Consider the following 17,285-nt stretch of genomic DNA (forward strand, 5'->3'; position numbering starts at 1 on the left):
GTGAGGAGTAATTTTTTGCTGTCTGCCACCAGCATGAGAGCAGATGGAAGAATCAGCCCCATCCGGCTAGATGTCGTGGTCCCTCATGGGAGAGAGGACAGATCTGAGTGTTGGCAGCTGCAGAGCACAGCCACTGAGGGGCCCAGGCTGGTGGTGAGGGCTGTGCCATTGCTGTGACAGATGGTGCAGCGAGACCGTCTGGTCAGGGCACTGAGAAGTCACCTGTATCCCTGCACACGTCACAGCTCCCAGTGATAAAGCTGATGTTTCAGGGACAAGGCTGCAGCTAAATCAGCCTAAACAACCTGTCCACAGCTTTAACCCCTGGTTGTGCCAAGCCTGTGTCTTCCCTCTTCACTGTGTGCTGGTGGTCAAGACATCAGCCTCTTGAAGGAGGAGGGAGATGGGAGAAACTAATGTGTGTGCCTGAGGGAATGCCTGGATTGGCATGCCAGGAGCCTTGTAACAGATGAAGGAGCAGCGACACACCATTTTTCAGGGGCTCAGTCACTCGGGGATTCAATCTGTCCGTGAAAGCAAAGCTGCCCCTGGTTGGCTGGGGCTAATTTGTTTCCAGGCTCCTCGCAGTTCTCCGGGGATTATAGAAAACTCTGGGGATTTGAGCCTTTTGTGAGTCAAATCTGTTAATGAGAAAACATCTGCTTCATGCCAGGCTGATGTCACTGGGTTGTGCTGTGAGGATGGGTGTCAGGTACAAAGTGCCCCATACAACACCAAGCAGCACAGGACCTTCAGCATCTTTTCTAACTCTAAATAAGGTGGGGTATAACTTGAAACACTGCTGGGCATACAGCAGGGATGGGCCATTCCCAGTGTCTTTTCTCAGAGCAGGGATTTTGACTGATGCTCTGCTTTCTGCCCGCCTGGCTTTGTAGAGACCTTTCTGCCTTCTGCCCAGAAGCCTGGCACAAGTGCCTGGAAGCTCCCTGTGATTCCATGCTGTCTGTCAACACAGGAGCATTCCTGCAGCAGCCTCTGGAGCTCAGTGTGTCTCCCTGCCCAGCTTCATTCTATGGGAGCTGAGCTAATTGAGTGGAGACCATACTTTGTGGAGTCCATCAGAAATAATTTAATTCTAGGTTGTGGAAATTGGCAGCCACCACAGCTCCTATCCTAGCTCTTGGGTCTCATAATAAAGCTGGGACTGATGCTGCTTTTTTTAACCTGCTCTATTTACTTGCCCGGATCAGTGCGTTGCTGCTCAGCAGGAGTTGGCTGTACCACTGGCCTGGAGAGTAGAGGATACAGCTGCCCAAACCGAGGATCCCAGGACGGCTCTGTAATCAGAGCTGGCTACTCCTGTTTTTCTTAAATCACTTGCTCTTATTTTTAAATGGGTTCATTCAATCGCCACTGTGCCATGACCCCGCCGCCACCCCCCTGACCTGCACAGCCTCCCCTCCCTGCCTGGGCCCAGCCCCCAGAATTTTCCCAGCCCCAAGAGCTGGTGTTTCACAGATGTAAAAATAAAAGCCGTAATCTGTGGGATAACAGGGTTGACACAGGAAGAAGAAGAGGCTGCTGAGCAGTGGTGCTGCTGTTGCCTGGTGTTGGTTTAGATGGGCAGTTCAGCGCTCAACTCCCCAGCTGTCATGGTGGGATGGAGCAGCAGGGATCACAGCAGGACTGTCTCTCTTCCTTCCAAGCCACTCACACCTGCCCCCAGTGCTCTCCAAGCATGCACAGTGGGTGTTTAAAGCCTGCAGCCAGGCCCTGAACTAAAGAACATCTGATGTGGGCACCAAACAAGCTGGGCTCTGCTCTGGAAGATGGGAGTATGACAAATGAGCCCCAGCGCCTGAGCAGAAGCAGGAAGCTGCTTAGACCCATGGGTGATGTGAAAGTTGATGCAGTCCTTGGGGCCAGGCAGGAACAGCTGGCAGCCAGCAGCTCCCTGCACTGGTTTTGCCCCTTTAATTCTGTGCTCAGTTTCTGCAGTACCTCTGCAGCCCAAACTGAGCAGCAGGTGAAGGACCACCAGGATATCTTCAGAAGGGCCATTGGCTGCTGGCGCTGTGTCTTGCAGAGCCAGACCCCTCCAGCGTCATGGCACCAGCCTTGCTCACACCCTTCCCTGGTTCCTCCCCCTTCCAGATGGCTCTCTACTTCTGCACCGGTGTCCTGCATGACGAGACCCTCTTCCACCACTACGCCCTGAACGTGCCGTTCTACACCCACTTCACGTCCCCCATCCGCCGCTACGCCGACATCGTGGTGCACCGCCTGCTCTCCGCCTCGCTCGGTGCGTGCTGCTCGCCCGCGTGGGCTGGGCCCTGGGGCCGGGGCTCCTGACAGGAGGGAGCATGGGCATGTTATTGTCACTTGTCCCCTCTGCAGGTGCCAGATCCCCCATCAAAATGGAGAAAGAGGCCATCCAGAAACAGGCAGATCACTGCAATGATCGGAAGATGGCTTCCAAGAGAGTGCAGGAGCTCAGCGCTGACCTCTTCTTCTCTGTCTTTGTCAGGGTAAGACCCAAGGCTATTTTCTCCCAAGGCATCTCTGGATTTCCCTGCGAATGCCTACATGGACAGGGGGCTTTGTCTACCCACTTGGCTTTAGGAAAGGCAAACAGTGAGAGGACACACTCAGTAACCACCACTGCTGGGTTCCAGGACCTTGAGACACTGTTTCCCCTTGGGCATTGCTGAATAAGATCTGCTGTGCAGTGACAGCCCTGTCTCTTGACAGGAATGTGGTCCTCTGGAGTCAGAAGCCATGGTAATGGGTGTCCTGAGCAAGGCCTTTGATGTCCTGGTGCTGAAGTTTGGAGTCCAGAAGCGCATCTACTGCAATGTAAGTACCTCACCTGTGTGAGACAGTGCCAGCACTGCCTTGCCAGAATAGCCTGGCATCACTGCAAGCAGTGGCTGTCCTGGTGCCCTTTTGTGGCAGCCCTGCAACAGGCAGAGCTGTTCCTGAGCTGGGCCAGCCAGAGGGGAGGGAACCTCCCTGGAGTTTGCCTTCCATCCCTTTGCCCAGGCAGGCACAAGGGACTGGGGGGGGTCTCTCTTCATCCCTCAGCCCAGTCTCTGGGGACCAGCTTCTCCCTGTGACATGCTGGGTAAGAGGGAATAAAGTCAGATTCAGGGCAACAGAGATAAGTGTGGGTCTGAAGCGAGAACAGGGAGTGAGGCTGTTTTTCATTTCATTTAATCAGATGGTTTATCTGGGGCTGTGACAGCAGTGCTGTGGGCCAGCACCTGCACTTGGTGACAGCATCCTCTCTTAATAACCTGGTTATATGTCTGGCAATGACATCTTTAAACAGGACATAGAGCGTGATATATGGGCTGGTGGTGTATGGCAGCAGCCCCTGATTTACGTGCTAGGCTCAGGCTCATGGGCTGCTGCATCCCAGTTGTTGAAGAGCTGCAGAGGCAGCGTGCTGGGCAGAAGCAGCCTCAGCCCCATCCACAGGAGAGGTGGAGGGGGGCATGTTCCCAACACTCTCCCTGCCTGCAGGCGCTGCCCTTGGTGGACTTCCGCTTCCAGAAGGTGGGGAAGAAGCCAGAGCTGACACTCCTGTGGGAACCAGAGGAGCTGGAGGAGGAATCTGTACCCCAGGTAAGACCTCCACAGCATGGGACAAACTCACACCATGGGGCTGGCTGTGGGCAACATGTGGATCCTGTGATGTTTGCAGGGATTGATCGGGAGGCAAGATTTGCAGGGTTATCAAGTCCTGCTATCCCTCTGTGTCCCTTTCCCAGAGAGCCCAACTTCAACCTCAGCCTCCTCTTCTATCCAGTCCAGTCCTATCACTGCCCTCACAACGTGACCCCTCCACAGCCTTCAGTCTCTGCCCTGCCTGCTGTGTGCCCTGCCTCCCCATTCAGCCTTTTCCAGCAATTGAATTAACATGCTGTTTACTTCCTTCTTCCAGATCATCAATTAAGATGTTAAGATCAGGCTTAAGGCAGCTCCTGTCTAGACCCTTCCCCCCATCCCCACACTCTTTGCCCCTGGCATGGCTTTTTCTTGGGGTTTCCATCCCTGTTGATGGGATGAGCCTCAGGGTTGAGCCTCAATTAGGAGAATTTTTTTGTTTAATCAGACTTCCTGAGATGCAGTCTCAAATGGCTTAACTGCATCTAGAAATCTCTCTCTTGTGTCCCTGTCATCTATTAACTTGGTAACTCAATCAAAGGGAGCAATCACATTTGTCTGGCTTGATTAAGTGGTGCTTCTTTGCCAGCTTTTGTCTGGCATGGCTGTAAAACCCCAGCTGTGTTGACTGCTGTGATCCCTGCCTGAAGGACTGAATCCCAGCCTCTCCCTGCACCACTCCAGGGACTCTGCACTTGAGCCCCAATTGCATCCAAGCCCAGCACATCCCATCCTTGCCCACTCGGGTTTCCTGACACAGAGTGGGCTGACCCTCCCAGCTGGGGTGATGTGTGTGCTGGAGAGTCCTTCCCTTCCCAGGGTGGATGTTGTGATCAGAGTTGGAGCTGGCTCTGAAAACATTTCTGCAGGCTCCCTCCCTTTGAAGCTGAGCTTTCTCAGCTTGGCTCAGAGAAGCCCCATGGATGCAGCTTGGAGTGGCCTCAGTTCCCCCTTTCCTACAGGAGCAGGGATCACTTACATCCTAGCAGGAAACTGATGAAAAATTATGCCCCAGCATGAGCAGGGCCCATTTTGGTTAAGCAAACAGCTGGTAGAGGAAACTCCTCCACAAATCTTCCACACCTCCTAAGAAAACACTGGAGCTCTCCCATAGGATCAGGCTCTGAGCTGTCCTCCAAGCCAGCATATCCCTGAGTTTATAAATCTCCAGCCCTGAGATGAGCCAGATTCCTGTGAGTCACGCTGAACTCTGGTACATGTCACCTGGACACCCCACAGCACCAAGCACCCTAGCTCCCCAGCTGGCCCCAGCCCTTGGTCTCTAAACCTCTTCCTGTTTTAGCTGAGCCTGTCCAGGCAGTGGGAGTGTCAGGGAAGGCTGTTAGTGAGAAGGTGTGTTGGGGTCTGAGCTGTTTGTTTGGCCCTGTCACAGAGGGCAGGTGTTGCCCCCATTTCTCTCTGGTCTCCAGGACATGACCAGGGCCTCAGTGGACATCACTCAGGGGTGGAGTAAAAAGTGAATCTGAGACTCAGAGCATTTGGTGTGAAATTGTGCTATTTCACAGCAGTTCACCAAAGGGATAAAGCAGAAGTGCAAGGAAGAATCCTGATACTCCCCCTTTGACTCCCCCATATGTGGGGGGCTTTCCCATGAACACCACCCCCTGCACTGGGCAGGCAGGGGCTGATGCTCAGTAGCCCACAGCTCTCTGGCAGCCAGTTGTGATAGGATTTTCCTGCAGGTTGCTCCTCACTGGCCACCTTGGTACATTTAAGTCTCAATGAGATTTTCCTGTTCTGAATTATTAATCTGGAGCAGCCAGTACTGGATGAGCTGGGAAGGGTTGGACAAAGTTACACCAGTAGCTCTGAGCCTGCTTCTCCTGGGACCAGCCCTGAATAGATGACCCCAGTGAACCCTGCTACAGGCTCCAGCCAGGAGCAGGACCCCAGGACAGCCCTTTCCAATGTCCCAGCCAGCCTCTTAACTGTGCCTCAAGGACAAACCAAATCAATACTTTCCACTTCTAATCCATACAATCACAGGAAGAGCTGGGGTCAGAGGAGCAGGGAGATGGCAGCAGCAGCACAATTCCTGAACATGAGGGATTGATTTTCTGGGGTCTTCATTCCCTTGCATCTCCCTTATCTATTGTACTCCCTTCCTGGGTCTCCTCTCCTCTGGGAGCACAGGCAGATTGTTCCCTCCTTGTGGGATGCTGATGAAATGCTCAGCGTCATGTGGAAAACCCTTCTCACTGCAGCTCAGCCTTGGCTCTTGGCCAAGCTCCATTAAGGGATGACGTGGTTCTGCGGCTGGAGAGGCACAGGTGGCCTTGCAGGGAGATTGGAACCCAAAGCCAAGGGCACAAATGCCCACAATTCTTCCCAGACTGTGTGGAGAGCAAGAGAGGGGCCTGATCAAACTGAGATAAGTGAGGATGTTTTGGGAGGCTCATTCAGGTTGGTTTGGGTGTCCTGGTTGGTGTCAGAGTTCATGTGTTGCCATTGAGGATGCTGCCTCCAGCCCTAGGAACACCCTGGACACCAGAAGAGCTATCTGAATCCATCCTGCTCTATTCCTTGGTTCCTCATGGGTGCACTGAGGAAGTCAGCAAAAGCCAACACAGCTTTAAACAAATCTTGATGTGATTCCAACCTGCCTGAAAACCCTTTTTTCTCTCTTTCTCTCCTTTGATGAAGGTGATCACCATTTTCACGCTGGTGGAGGTGGTGCTGACAGCAGATGGTGGCCCCCTCAAGTACAGTGCCCTGCTCAAGAGACCAAGCTTGGACAAGTGAGAGCCCTGGCTCTGTGTGCTCCCCACTGCTGATGCTCCCTCGCCTCCCAGGCCCTGCTCCGGCACCTGCTGGAGACAGAAGGGACCGACAAGGACTTTGGGGATTTGAGTTTTAAAACCATTGTGGTTTTATTTCTGGTTTGGATTTTAACTCCGCCTGCGAGCAGGGCTCAGGACTTGAGCATGCCCCAGGCAGAAAATTTCTACTCTTGGGTATTTTTAGCATGATGCTTTCTTAATGTTTTTTTTAAGGCTGTGGTGTCCATCTGCAGCTTCAGTGCCTGTGGTGAGGGCTGAGAGGGGATGTGTCCCCAGGAGCAGAGAGGGGCGGGCTCCACCATCCCAGGTGGGATGTGGATGCAGTGGGATGCAGCCATGGGGCCATGCAGGAGGGTTTCTTGCAGCGTTGTGTGTCATGTAATAAAAGCTGGGTCAGCAACTGTGTGTGGAGCTCATGCAGGTTTTATTTTATGTCCTCTATGTTCCCCCAACTGGGGGATCCCAGCAGTAACTCATCTCTGGGGAGTCCTCTGCCTTTCTCTGCCTGCCACTTCCCAGGCATTAAGAAATCTGGCCTCACTGCCTGTCCCAGCATCAGATATGCTTGGCCAGAAGATGTGAGATCAGGGCAGGTGTTCCCAGCTCCTGATCCAGCAGGTATCCCCTTAGTCCCTCTGACTTCACCAGGAATTCCTGTATGTCTGCTCTAGTCCTTCACACCATGGCCTCCAGCCTAACTCTGCTCAGGGACCCTATGGCACCATGTCCTTGCATCCACCTCACTGACCAACTGACCCCTGCCATCTGCAGCCACCTCTGCCTGCTCTCTGTCCCCATGTCCCCCTCTGAGGATGTGTCGGGGGTGTGGGCTACTCTGGCAGCCTCCATGTCATCATCACAAGTGGTGGCTGGTGAAGGGATTGACATCTGGTCAGGAATGGATCCATTGTGCCAGGCAGAGAGGGAGCCCTGCATCACTGCCCCATCAGTAGTAGCAGCTGTGGCTGGCACCAGCACCAGCACATCAGCCATCTGCAGGAGCCAGGAGCTGCCAAGCCTCGACTGCCTGGGTCAGGATGGGGGATCAGGGCTGGTACAGCACACTCCTAGGAGCTGATGAAGCCATCAATGACACCTGTAGTCCCCAGTATTTGTGCAGCGTCCTACCAGATGACCTGGTGCAATCATGGGTGGATGCCATCTGATGCTGGTGGCAGAGGCTGTTCCCTGCCCACAGCAGGTACCCCGCTGTGCAGGTGTGCTGGCATGGGCTGCCCCAGGGCACCCCATATGTCAGGCACCAGCTGTCCCAGGAGCTGATAGGTAGCGTGTGACTCTGCTGGGAGAGGGGACCGGAGGACGCTGACACCAAAGCCAAGATGTCCACCCCCTACCCCTCAGCCCAGTGTCCCCCTCTTGGGGTTTGTCTCAGGAGAAACCAGACAAATCCAGCCTGGCCCAGCTCAGCCTGTCTGCAAAAACAAGCCTTTGCCCTGCACTGTCCCTCCCACTCCCCGGGGTCCGCAGGCAGCCGCCCCTTTGGGAGCTGGGGCCCAGAGGTGCCCTGGTTCTCAGGGACAGGCTGGCGGTCCTGCCTTGCTGCTGGGGGCAGGGATGGCCCCAGGGTGGGGCGAAGGCCTTGGGAGGGCTGGGAGATAGTCCGTGAATGTTATCAGCCCATCGTCTCACGGGACAGGGAAGAGCCATAAAGGGCTGTCCCCTCAGCCTGGACTAAGGCAGCATTCCAGGAGGGAGCTGGGGTGGGCAACATGGAGCGCCTGCTTTCCCCTGGAACCTGCCTTCTCCTCTGCTTCCTCACTCAGCTTGCCACTGCAGCCTCTGGTGACAGGGGACGTGTGGGACAGTGGGGTAAGAACCTCTGGTGGGGGATGCTTGGGCTGGTGTCACTTCCTTGGGGAACTCCAGGGACCATGTCACCTCCCCTTGGGATGCCAGCAAATGGGAACCCTCACAGCTACCTCAGGGTGCTCTGAGACCACAAGCTTTGAATGGATTGTCTCAGCTTCCCCCCAGAGCAGTTCCTGCCCCCCCGCCCCAGTCCCTGCTGCTCCCAACCCCCATTCCTGACTTTGGATAAAGTGGCCCAAGAGCCACAGCCAGCCGTGGTTACCCAGCCATTGCACACTCGCTGTGGCTGATCCTCAGGCTCCTCATCCACTCTGCCAAGAGGCACGAGGGACTTCCCTGACAAACTATGCCTCAGTTTCCCTTCTACAGGTGGTTTCTGAATGATGCTGGTCTGCAAAAGACCATGCTGGTCTCCAGGGGTTTATAGCAGCTAAATTCACCTTGGGTAGAGATGGGCATGCTGGAGTGCACCTAGAAATTCCCAGCTCTGCTCACACTCCAGATGCTGAGAAGACCCCAGGCTACTGGAATAAAGGTGCCAGGAGGAGGCTGGAGTTGGCCCTAGCCTTACAGCCAGGAGCACAGCGGGCCAAAAACATCATCCTCTTCATGGGTGACGGTAAGTGCCCCAGGTCACTGCCAAGCCCTGCAGCTCCCCAACAGCCAGGGGATGTGGCTGATAAGAAGATGGGGCTAGGGCAAGTCCTTGGGCAGTGTCTGAAGACAGGGATGGCAGGGCTGTGCCTGGCCCAGGCCCCTGCCACCCAGTGACTCGGATGTGGCCACAGGCATGGGGCTGTCCACCGTGTCAGCAGCTCGGATCTACAAGGGGCAGCTGGCAGGCGGCTCCGGCGAGGAGAGCGTCTTGGCCATGGAGACCTTTCCCCACGTGGCCCTGGCCAAGGTGAGAAGGACAGGGCTGGGGGGACACTCCTGCTGCCCCTGCTTGAAACCCCACTGCACCCCTCTCGCTTCCAGACCTACACCATCGACCGGCAGGTGCCCGACAGCGCTGGCACGGGCACCGCCTACCTCTGTGGGGTGAAGGCCAACGCCAAGACTCTGGGACTGAGCGGGGCAGCCGTCTATGGAAAATGCCACACCACCTTCGGCAATGAGGTGGATTCTGTCCTGCACCGGGCCAGGCTGGCGGGTACGGGGCAGCAGGAAACCCTGTTGGAAAGCCGGGCACAGCCATCCAGTGCCATGCAGGGCTGGATGGACTCCCTGTAAACCCTTGCCCACGCTGCAGGCAAGTCCGTGGGCATCGTGACGACCACGCGGGTGCAGCACGCGTCCCCCGGGGCAGCCTACGCGCACTCGGCCAGCCGGAGCTGGTACGCTGACACCAACATGCCCAAGGAGGCCCTGCGGGATGGCTGCAAGGACATCGCCTACCAGCTGGTGCACAACACTGACATCAACGTGAGCTGGGGAGCGGGAGCGGGAGGGAGGGGGCACCAGGAACACTGGGAGGGTCTGCTGAGCTCCCTGGCAGGTGATCCTGGGCGGCGGGAGGATGTACATGACCCCCAAGCAGACTCCGGACCCTGAGTACCCAGAGGACCCAGATCAAAATGGCACCAGGAAGGATGGCCGGGACTTGATTGCTGAGTGGCTGAGTGCCAAGCAGGTATTGTGCAGGGGAAGAGGAGATGAAACTCTGGGCACAGGGTGTGTGCCATTGGCACTGGTTCTGCTCTCACTGGCAGGGTGCCCGCTATGTCTGGGATAAGAAGGGCCTGGATGCGGTTAAAGATGACTCTGTCAGCCACCTTATGGGTAGGAGCATCACTGGCTGCCCCAATGGCAATGCTTCCTCCTCCCCACTCTGGATATGTCAGCAGGGGCACAAAGCAGCCCCATCACGGACCCCCTTACCCTCCTCCCCCAGGCCTCTTTGAGCCCAAGGATATGAAGTATGAGCTGAACCGCAACACATCCACAGACCCCTCCATCGTGGAGATGACAGAAAAGGCCGTCCGCATCCTGCGCAGGAACCCCAATGGCTTCTTCCTCTTTGTGGAAGATGAGTAGCTCCAGGCGGGCAGTGTGGCTGGGGCTGAGGTGGGATGTGGGTCCCAGGAGCAGGTGGCTATCCAAGGGGACCCGGAAAAGGGTGACAGCCACATTCCTCTTGCAGGTGGCAGAATCGACCATGGCCACCACAGTGGCCGGGCCAAGCAGGCGCTGATGGAGGCCGTGATGCTGGACCGGGCGGTGGCACGGGCGGGAGAGCTCACCTCCCCTGCTGACACGCTGACCGTGGTGACGGCCGATCACTCCCATGTCTTCACTTTCGGGGGCAGCACACCACGTGGCAATTCCATCTTTGGTGGGTCCTGGAGAGGGGCAGTGAGCATCCCTCTTACCACCTCACCCTGCTGCTACCACGGGAGGCTGAGCTTGCCAGACAGGGAGTTGGGGAGGGGTACCCAGAGGGTGACAATGTCTTTCCCTGTGCCAGGGCTGGCCCCCAAGAAAGCCAAGGACAAGGGAGCCTACACCAGCATTCTCTATGGCAATGGTCCTGGCTACAGCATCCGTGATGGGGCCCGTCCAGCTGCCAGCCTCCCTGCTGCAGGTACCAGTCTGCTTGGATGTGGCAGAGCCATGGGGTGGCTGGGGACAGATTCCCAGTGAGTCTGCTGGGGACTGGATGAAGGCACAGGGTGGCTGCGGACAGTGTCCAGCTGGAATGGCCAAGAATGCCACAAAGGGTCCTGATGTCACTGTGAGGCTAAGGAGTCACCTCACTGCAGAAATCATGCTGATGCAGAAGTGATGGGAGATGTGCCCCCATCCCTGTGACATGTCAGGGATCCAGACCCACAGTCTCACTTCTCCCCTTCCCCCTGCAGAGGACAAGGACTACAGACAGCAGGCAGCTGTGCCCCTGGAGACAGAGACTCACAGTGGGGAAGACGTGGTGGTGCTGGCCCAGGGCCCCATGGGCCACCTCTTCCACGGGGTGCAGGAGCAGCACTACATCGCCCATGCCATGGCCTACGCTGCCTGCCTCGAGCCCTATGCCACAGAGCCTGGGTGCAGGGCAGCCCGCAGGGCCTCCCATGGCACATGCTGCTCCCCACAGCCCCTGCTCGCCCTCCTGGCCCTCTGCATGGCTGCCCTCATAGTGAGGGGCTGAGAGGCTCTGCCTGAGTCCCACTGTGGACAGGACCAAGGCATGCAATAAACACAGGTTGTTTTGTCTCCATCCGCCGTGCCAAGGGTCACAGCGGCCGTCACCCCCTGACGTGCTGCCCTGTGCCTGCCTCCACAGTTGCTGTGGCTCCTGGTTCTCCCCTGGGACCAGCACTGGAGGCACTGGGGTGCAGGAGATGATGAAATGCGGCTGAGGGGAGGCAATGTCCTCCCCAGCTTTGCCTGGTTGGAGCACAGTACACACGGGTTGGTACATTCCTATAGGGGGCTGAGCAAGGAGCAGAGTTTTAGTCTACATCCATGGATTTACTGCTTGTGGAAGCCTGGGAAGAGAGCAGGGTGCTCGGTGCACGAGTGAGCCCAGGTGCTCCCCATGCCCACCATTTTCCCAGGTCCCAGGCTCAGAGCTGCCCATGGCACCCTGGGACAGGGCATTGCCCTGCCTGGCACCACAGCACCGTGGCCAGGGCAGGATTTCCTTCCAGCACTGCACTTCCTCTTGCCCCTGCATCTGTCTGTGCCCCAAGCTCGTCTGTGCCAAGCACGGACAGGGCGTTGTGCCAAGGAGGTGACATCGGCCCAGGCCCACGGCCTTTGCACTCAGCCGAGATGTGGAGAACCCCTCCACACACCCTGCTAGGGCTGGTCCCTGTCCAAAGTCCCTCCCATATCTGCTGGATTTACAGGCACTGCCAGCAGCATTGGCCTGTCAGATCTCAGCATGCAGCTCCTGGCATCCCTCACCCTCTGCCTCTGCGCAGGGCTCAGCACCGCTGTCATCCCAGGTGGGGACAAGGATGGGCGTGGGTGCCTGGCTGGCTGCGATGGGTGTCCAGGCAAGCAGGGTGTCAGCCTGACTGGCCACAAGGAGGGCTTGGGGAGGGGAGCTGGGGCTGCCCAGCTGAAGAAGAATTAGTGGGGGTTAGTTAGGCCTGCCCTTCTTGGGATTTGGAACCATTTCCCCCACAGGTTTTCGCTTGCTTCTGTGCTGGGGCCTGGTCTGGGGGAAGTGCCTGTATCCTGTATCTCCACTTCCTAGAATGGATTTGGCCCCACCCCACTCACCAGAGAACTCCCCATGATGTCTGGTTTTGCTGTCCCCCCTTGTTCCTTGCCCCAGGAGCCTGGGGCCAGGCAGTCGGTGCAAGCCTGCATGGCCTCTCCCCCCGCAGAAAGCCCCCTGAACCACCTGGACCCTGGGACAGGAGGGCCCAGCATGGGAATGCCCAGGGAACAAGGATCCCTGGGCTGTGGGTGCCCTTCAGGGCTGCCCCAGGGATGCAGGGGCTGTTGTGCTGAGACTGATGGGTGTTTGCACTGTCCCAGTGGAGGAGGAGAATCCATCCTTCTGGTACAAGCAGGCAGCTGCAGCCATCGATGCCTCCTTTAAAACCCAATCCAGGATACGAGAAGCCAAAAACCTCATCATTTTCCTTGGGGATGGTGAGTCCAGCTGGCACCCCAGCAAGCAGGCTGACATTGCCAGAACTCTGCTGAGCAGGATGTGTGCAGGACGCCTGGTCCAGAGGATGACTAGGACTCTCTCTCTACCCAGGATTCGGGGTCCCCAGCATCACAGCCACCCGCATACTTAAGGGGCAGCAGAAGGGGAAGTTGGGCCCTGAGACCCCTCTTGCCCTGGATGCCTTCCCCTATGTGGCTCTGTCTAAGGTAAATTCCAGCATGCTGGAAAGGGGCTATGGTGATCCTGGGCATGGGGCCATGGTTATCCTGGCATGGGGCTGCTGGCAGCCCAGGGCTGCAGGTACATTGTGCATGGGGTGCCTCCTCATCCCACACATGCCCATGGGTGAGTGAATCAGCATGGCAGGGGGTGCTGGGGGAACACCCCACTGGGGACCCCAGCCCTGAGTTCTTCTGTCCTTGGCAGACCTACAATGTGGACAGGCATGTTCCTGACAGTGCGGGGACAGCCACAGCCTATCTCTGTGGGGTGAAGGGCAACTACAAGACCATAGGGGTGAGCGCGGCTGCCCGCTTCTCGGAGTGCAGCACCACGGCCGGCAACGAGGTGATCTCCGTGATGGAGCGAGCCCGCAAAGCTGGTAACGGGGGAGGCAGGGCTGGGGGGACCCTCTGGGAACAAGGGGTGCCCCACTGGGAGCTTTCCCCTCATGAGCATCCCATAGCTTGGCGGTGGGGACCCGAGTTGCCCTTGGTGGGGCCTGATGAGCGGGGTCTGGCAGGGAAGGCAGTGGGCGTCGTGACCACGACACGGGTGCAGCACGCGTCGCCCTCGGGAACCTACGCTCACGTGGTGAACCGGGACTGGTACGCGGACGCCAGCATGCCCCAGGAGGCGCGGATGCAGGGCTGCAAGGACATCGCCTGGCAGCTGATCCACAACGTCGACATCAACGTGAGTGCCCGCGCACGGTAGGAGAGCAGGGACAGATGCCTCCCAGGGCACCCCCACTAACACTTTGTCCACCTCATTCCCTCCAGGTGATCCTGGGTGGAGGTCGGATATACATGACCCCCGTGGGGACGCCAGACCCCGAGTACCCTGCCGACAGCAGGCAGAATGGGATACGCGAGGATGGGCACAACCTCATCAACATGTGGCTGGAGGCACGGCCGGTGGGTGATGCATCGGGGCCTCTCCTCTGCCCGCTGCCCCTGGCACAGGGCCAGGCACCCACTGACCCCCTGAGGGATTTGCCCACAGGGTGCTCGCTATGTCTGGAACAGGACAGAGATGCTGGCTGCTGCTGCCGACCCCAACGTGAATTATTTGATGGGTAACAAATGACCCCTGTGCCAGGACCCAACAGGCACTGGGACACTCAGTCACTGATGTTGTCCCCAACACATTTTCTCATAGGTCTCTTTGAACCTGTGGACACAAAGTACAATGAGGTGCGTAATACCACCCTGGACCCATCTCTCAGCGAGATGACAGAGGCAGCCATCACCATCCTGAGCAGGAACCCCAAAGGCTTCTACCTCTTTGTGGAAGATAAGTTGGGGCTTGTGCCCCTGGGGCCAGTGAGAGTGCGGTGTAGGCTGGGGGCAGGATGTGTGTGTGCTGCTGTTGGTCCCCAGCCCACCGTGGGTGCTGATCTGCAGGTGGCAGAATCGACCGCGGCCACCATGAAGGTTCACCCCATAAGGCACTGACAGAGGCAGTGGAGTTTGACCAGGCCATTGAACGGGCGGGCACCATGACAGATGAGGCTGAGACCCTCACCGTTGTCACCGCTGACCACTCGCATGTTTTCACCTTCGGTGGCTACACCCTGCGTGGCTCCTCCATCTTCGGTGGGGCTCTGCCCTGTCCTGGGGACTGCCAGCCCTGTGGCACCCTGACTGTGTCGGGCAGGATGATACAGGTGTTCCTTTGCTGATCCTCCTCCTCCTCCTCCATTTTCCCTACCTAGGTCTAGCACCAACAACAGCCAGTGACAAGAAGAACTACACATCAATCCTCTATGGGAATGGGCCCGGATACCCGGGCCCTGACCGGCCCAATGTGGACCCTGACACAGCAAGTGAGGGCACAGAGACCATGGCTTGGAGGTGGGGTGTTGCTGAGGGCCATCACTGTCCCCCCTCACATCTTCTCTTCCCTCCCCAGTGCAGTTCGATTACCAGCCACAGGCGGCTGTGCCACTGGAGTCAGAGACCCATGGTGGTGAGGACGTGGCCATCCTGGCCAAGGGCCCCATGGCCCACCTCTTCCACGGGGTGCAGGAGCAGACCTACGTAGCTCACGCCATGGCCTACGCCGCCTGCATCGAGCCCTACACTGACTGCCGCCAACGGGACTCTGCCCCTGGCATCCGCGCCACCTCCCTGGCCCTGCTCCTGCCTGCCCTCCTTCTGCCCCTCTTCCACTGACCCCATGTCCCCAGGGCACCCCACACGGCCTCCCTCCCCATGGTGTGGCACGTGCTGGCAGCTTTCTGAAGCACCCCTGGTGTGGATGCAGCAGCCATGGGGACACCGAATGCCGGGCAGTGGGGTGATCAATAAACACACGGTGTGACCCAGTGGGAGAGGCGTGTTGGTGCGGTGGGGTGCCTGTGCCATGTGGGCAGGGCTAGGGGTGCTGCCCACTGCCCCCATTCCCTGGCCACGGCCCCTGGCAGCCACCCAGCATATCCAGTGCTTTATTGGCCAGAAACAGCAGCAAAAATTACAGCAGTGTCCGTGTGCATGTGCTCCTGGGTAGGCTGGCACCGCCCGGCCTGGCTGCGCTGCTGTGCCCCACCTCGGCGGGGCTGCTGCATGGACAGGAGGGGGCTGGCACGGGGAGGAGGGCACCGTGCAGGGGAGACTTTTGGCATGGGGCAGGCCCTTGGGAACTCTGGAGTCCTCCCCCTGCCTTGACTGACGCTGGGATGGACGTGGTAGGGCTGGGTGGAGGGTTTGGGCTAGGTGGACAGAAAAGGGGGCACAGGGATGCCTGGGCGTGCCCTTGTTCCTCCATGGAACAAGATGTTCCTCAGTGCACAGGGCAGCAGATGGGAGGTGGGTGGGCAGGAGGCAGCTGCCCAGCCCGAGTGCCTCTGCTGCCTACACCCCTAGGGCAGTGCCTGTCTTTGGGGTGACACCCTGTGACACCCCTTCACCTGTACAATAGGAAGGGGAGATGGGAAGTTGGGCAGTGGGCACAGGGTGTCACTTAGGCAGGGGAGGGGATGGAGGGTCCCAGCCTGCTGGAGGGGGATCGGCCTCACCACACTGAGCACTTGTGCACTGGGTTCATGGGCGAGTTCTTGGGGCAGTGGAAGACCCGTCCAAACTCCTCAAACTGCGAGACACTGCCCAGGACCCTGCCAGGAGAGGGAAGATGTGGTCCAGCAAGCACTTCCACTTGAGCTGCCAGGGCAGGCACTAAAGGGGGCATGAGGACCTCCAATCCATGCCACCCTGGAAGGGGACCCCCTCCAGGCTTTCCAGCCTCCCACCAGGCAGCAGGACAGGATGCCCCCACTGTCCTATGGCACCCCAGTGCCCAGCACTGCTGGCAGTGAGGTGCCCGCTGTCTGCCAGCCATGCTGGCTGCTTGTCCCTCTCCTGCTGTCCCCATGGCATCGTTGTGCCCCCCTCACCTTCTCACTGTCCTCATCCTGCCCCAGGTAGAGGGTCCGTTCGGTCAGGGTCAGCCCGTCCTGGTCGGTCTGGGTCAAGAGACGGGCAGGGAGTGAGCAGAGGGAGGGCACTGTGCTGAGCCAGGCACCCCTCACCTTCCCCATATCACAGAGTGTCCCTGGTGGCCCTGGAGCTGAAGGATGGCAGTCTGCTGGAGCAGCCCTAGGAATGGGCACATTGCTGCCTCAGTTTCCCTCCTGCTAGAGGCTGCTGGAGCTGCAGCAGGCTTCATGCAACAGGCTGGCAGTGCTGGGCAGAGAGCAGGCCCCTGCTCCATGGCCTGACCAGCACATAGGCTGCCTCATAGCCTGCCCTGTGCTGCCACCACTCTCTGCCCCATCCCTGCTCCCTGGGGTCCCCCACCTGCCCCGTGGCCAGCCCCACTGCTGTGCTGCAGCATGCATGGAGAGCTGCATGGACACCCTTGCTCTTCACACGAAGCCCTGCTGTGCTGTAACCACAGGCACAGCCTGAAAGCCATACACACTCCTGAGCACACTTGCACGTACGTGCACACTTGCACATGCACAAGCACACAGGTAACTCAACCCTCTGGACACACCTATGGATGCTCACATCCCTACACAGGCACCATCCACTTTACCCCTGCTCTGTGCACACACACACAAAACACACAGAGTCAGGCACCCTCCTTCCTTCTCACTGTCTCAGCTCCCCACAGCTCACTTCACCAGCCCGGCTCTGCTCACACAGCCACAGCACTGCCCGCAAACCCACGGG

The 17,285-nt window shown here is 58.2% G+C and overlaps 3 protein-coding genes across 4 annotated transcripts in view; all 3 read left to right on the plus strand.

Annotated features, from left to right (window-relative positions):
- The window catches only part of DIS3L2 (DIS3 like 3'-5' exoribonuclease 2), a 179,233-nt gene extending 172,397 nt beyond the window's left edge, over positions 1 to 6,836 (plus strand). For both annotated transcript variants that reach the window (XM_085587227.1, XM_021544264.3), the window contains exons 18-22: positions 2,116 to 2,263; positions 2,359 to 2,489; positions 2,713 to 2,817; positions 3,487 to 3,588; positions 6,295 to 6,836. In XM_085587227.1, the coding sequence (XP_085443353.1) occupies positions 2,116 to 2,263; positions 2,359 to 2,489; positions 2,713 to 2,817; positions 3,487 to 3,588; positions 6,295 to 6,393 (585 nt within the window). In that variant the 3' untranslated portion in view covers positions 6,394 to 6,836. The remainder of the gene's footprint in view (positions 1 to 2,115; positions 2,264 to 2,358; positions 2,490 to 2,712; positions 2,818 to 3,486; positions 3,589 to 6,294) is intronic.
- Positions 6,837 to 8,022: 1,186 nt separating this feature from the next.
- LOC110477472 (intestinal-type alkaline phosphatase) lies at positions 8,023 to 11,517 on the plus strand. Its single transcript, XM_085587246.1, has 11 exons — positions 8,023 to 8,261; positions 8,764 to 8,880; positions 9,050 to 9,165; positions 9,240 to 9,414; positions 9,514 to 9,686; positions 9,760 to 9,894; positions 9,974 to 10,043; positions 10,156 to 10,294; positions 10,388 to 10,596; positions 10,729 to 10,845; positions 11,123 to 11,517. Exons 1-11 carry the CDS (start codon positions 8,162 to 8,164, stop codon positions 11,407 to 11,409), a joined length of 1,638 nt encoding a protein of 545 aa, XP_085443372.1. The 5' UTR covers positions 8,023 to 8,161; the 3' UTR covers positions 11,410 to 11,517.
- Positions 11,518 to 12,001: 484 nt separating this feature from the next.
- Positions 12,002 to 15,418, plus strand: LOC144246792 (intestinal-type alkaline phosphatase-like). The gene is made up of 11 exons (XM_077785555.2): positions 12,002 to 12,211; positions 12,753 to 12,869; positions 12,982 to 13,097; positions 13,318 to 13,492; positions 13,634 to 13,806; positions 13,893 to 14,027; positions 14,116 to 14,188; positions 14,272 to 14,404; positions 14,515 to 14,708; positions 14,828 to 14,938; positions 15,025 to 15,418. Exons 1-11 carry the CDS (start codon positions 12,148 to 12,150, stop codon positions 15,285 to 15,287), a joined length of 1,554 nt encoding a protein of 517 aa, XP_077641681.1. The 5' UTR covers positions 12,002 to 12,147; the 3' UTR covers positions 15,288 to 15,418.
- The last annotated feature ends 1,867 nt before the right edge of the window (positions 15,419 to 17,285 follow it).

Source organism: Lonchura striata, chromosome 9 (genome assembly GCF_050655825.1).
Source record: "Lonchura striata isolate lonStrDom1 chromosome 9, ASM5065582v1, whole genome shotgun sequence".
NCBI lineage: Eukaryota > Metazoa > Chordata > Aves > Passeriformes > Estrildidae > Lonchura > Lonchura striata.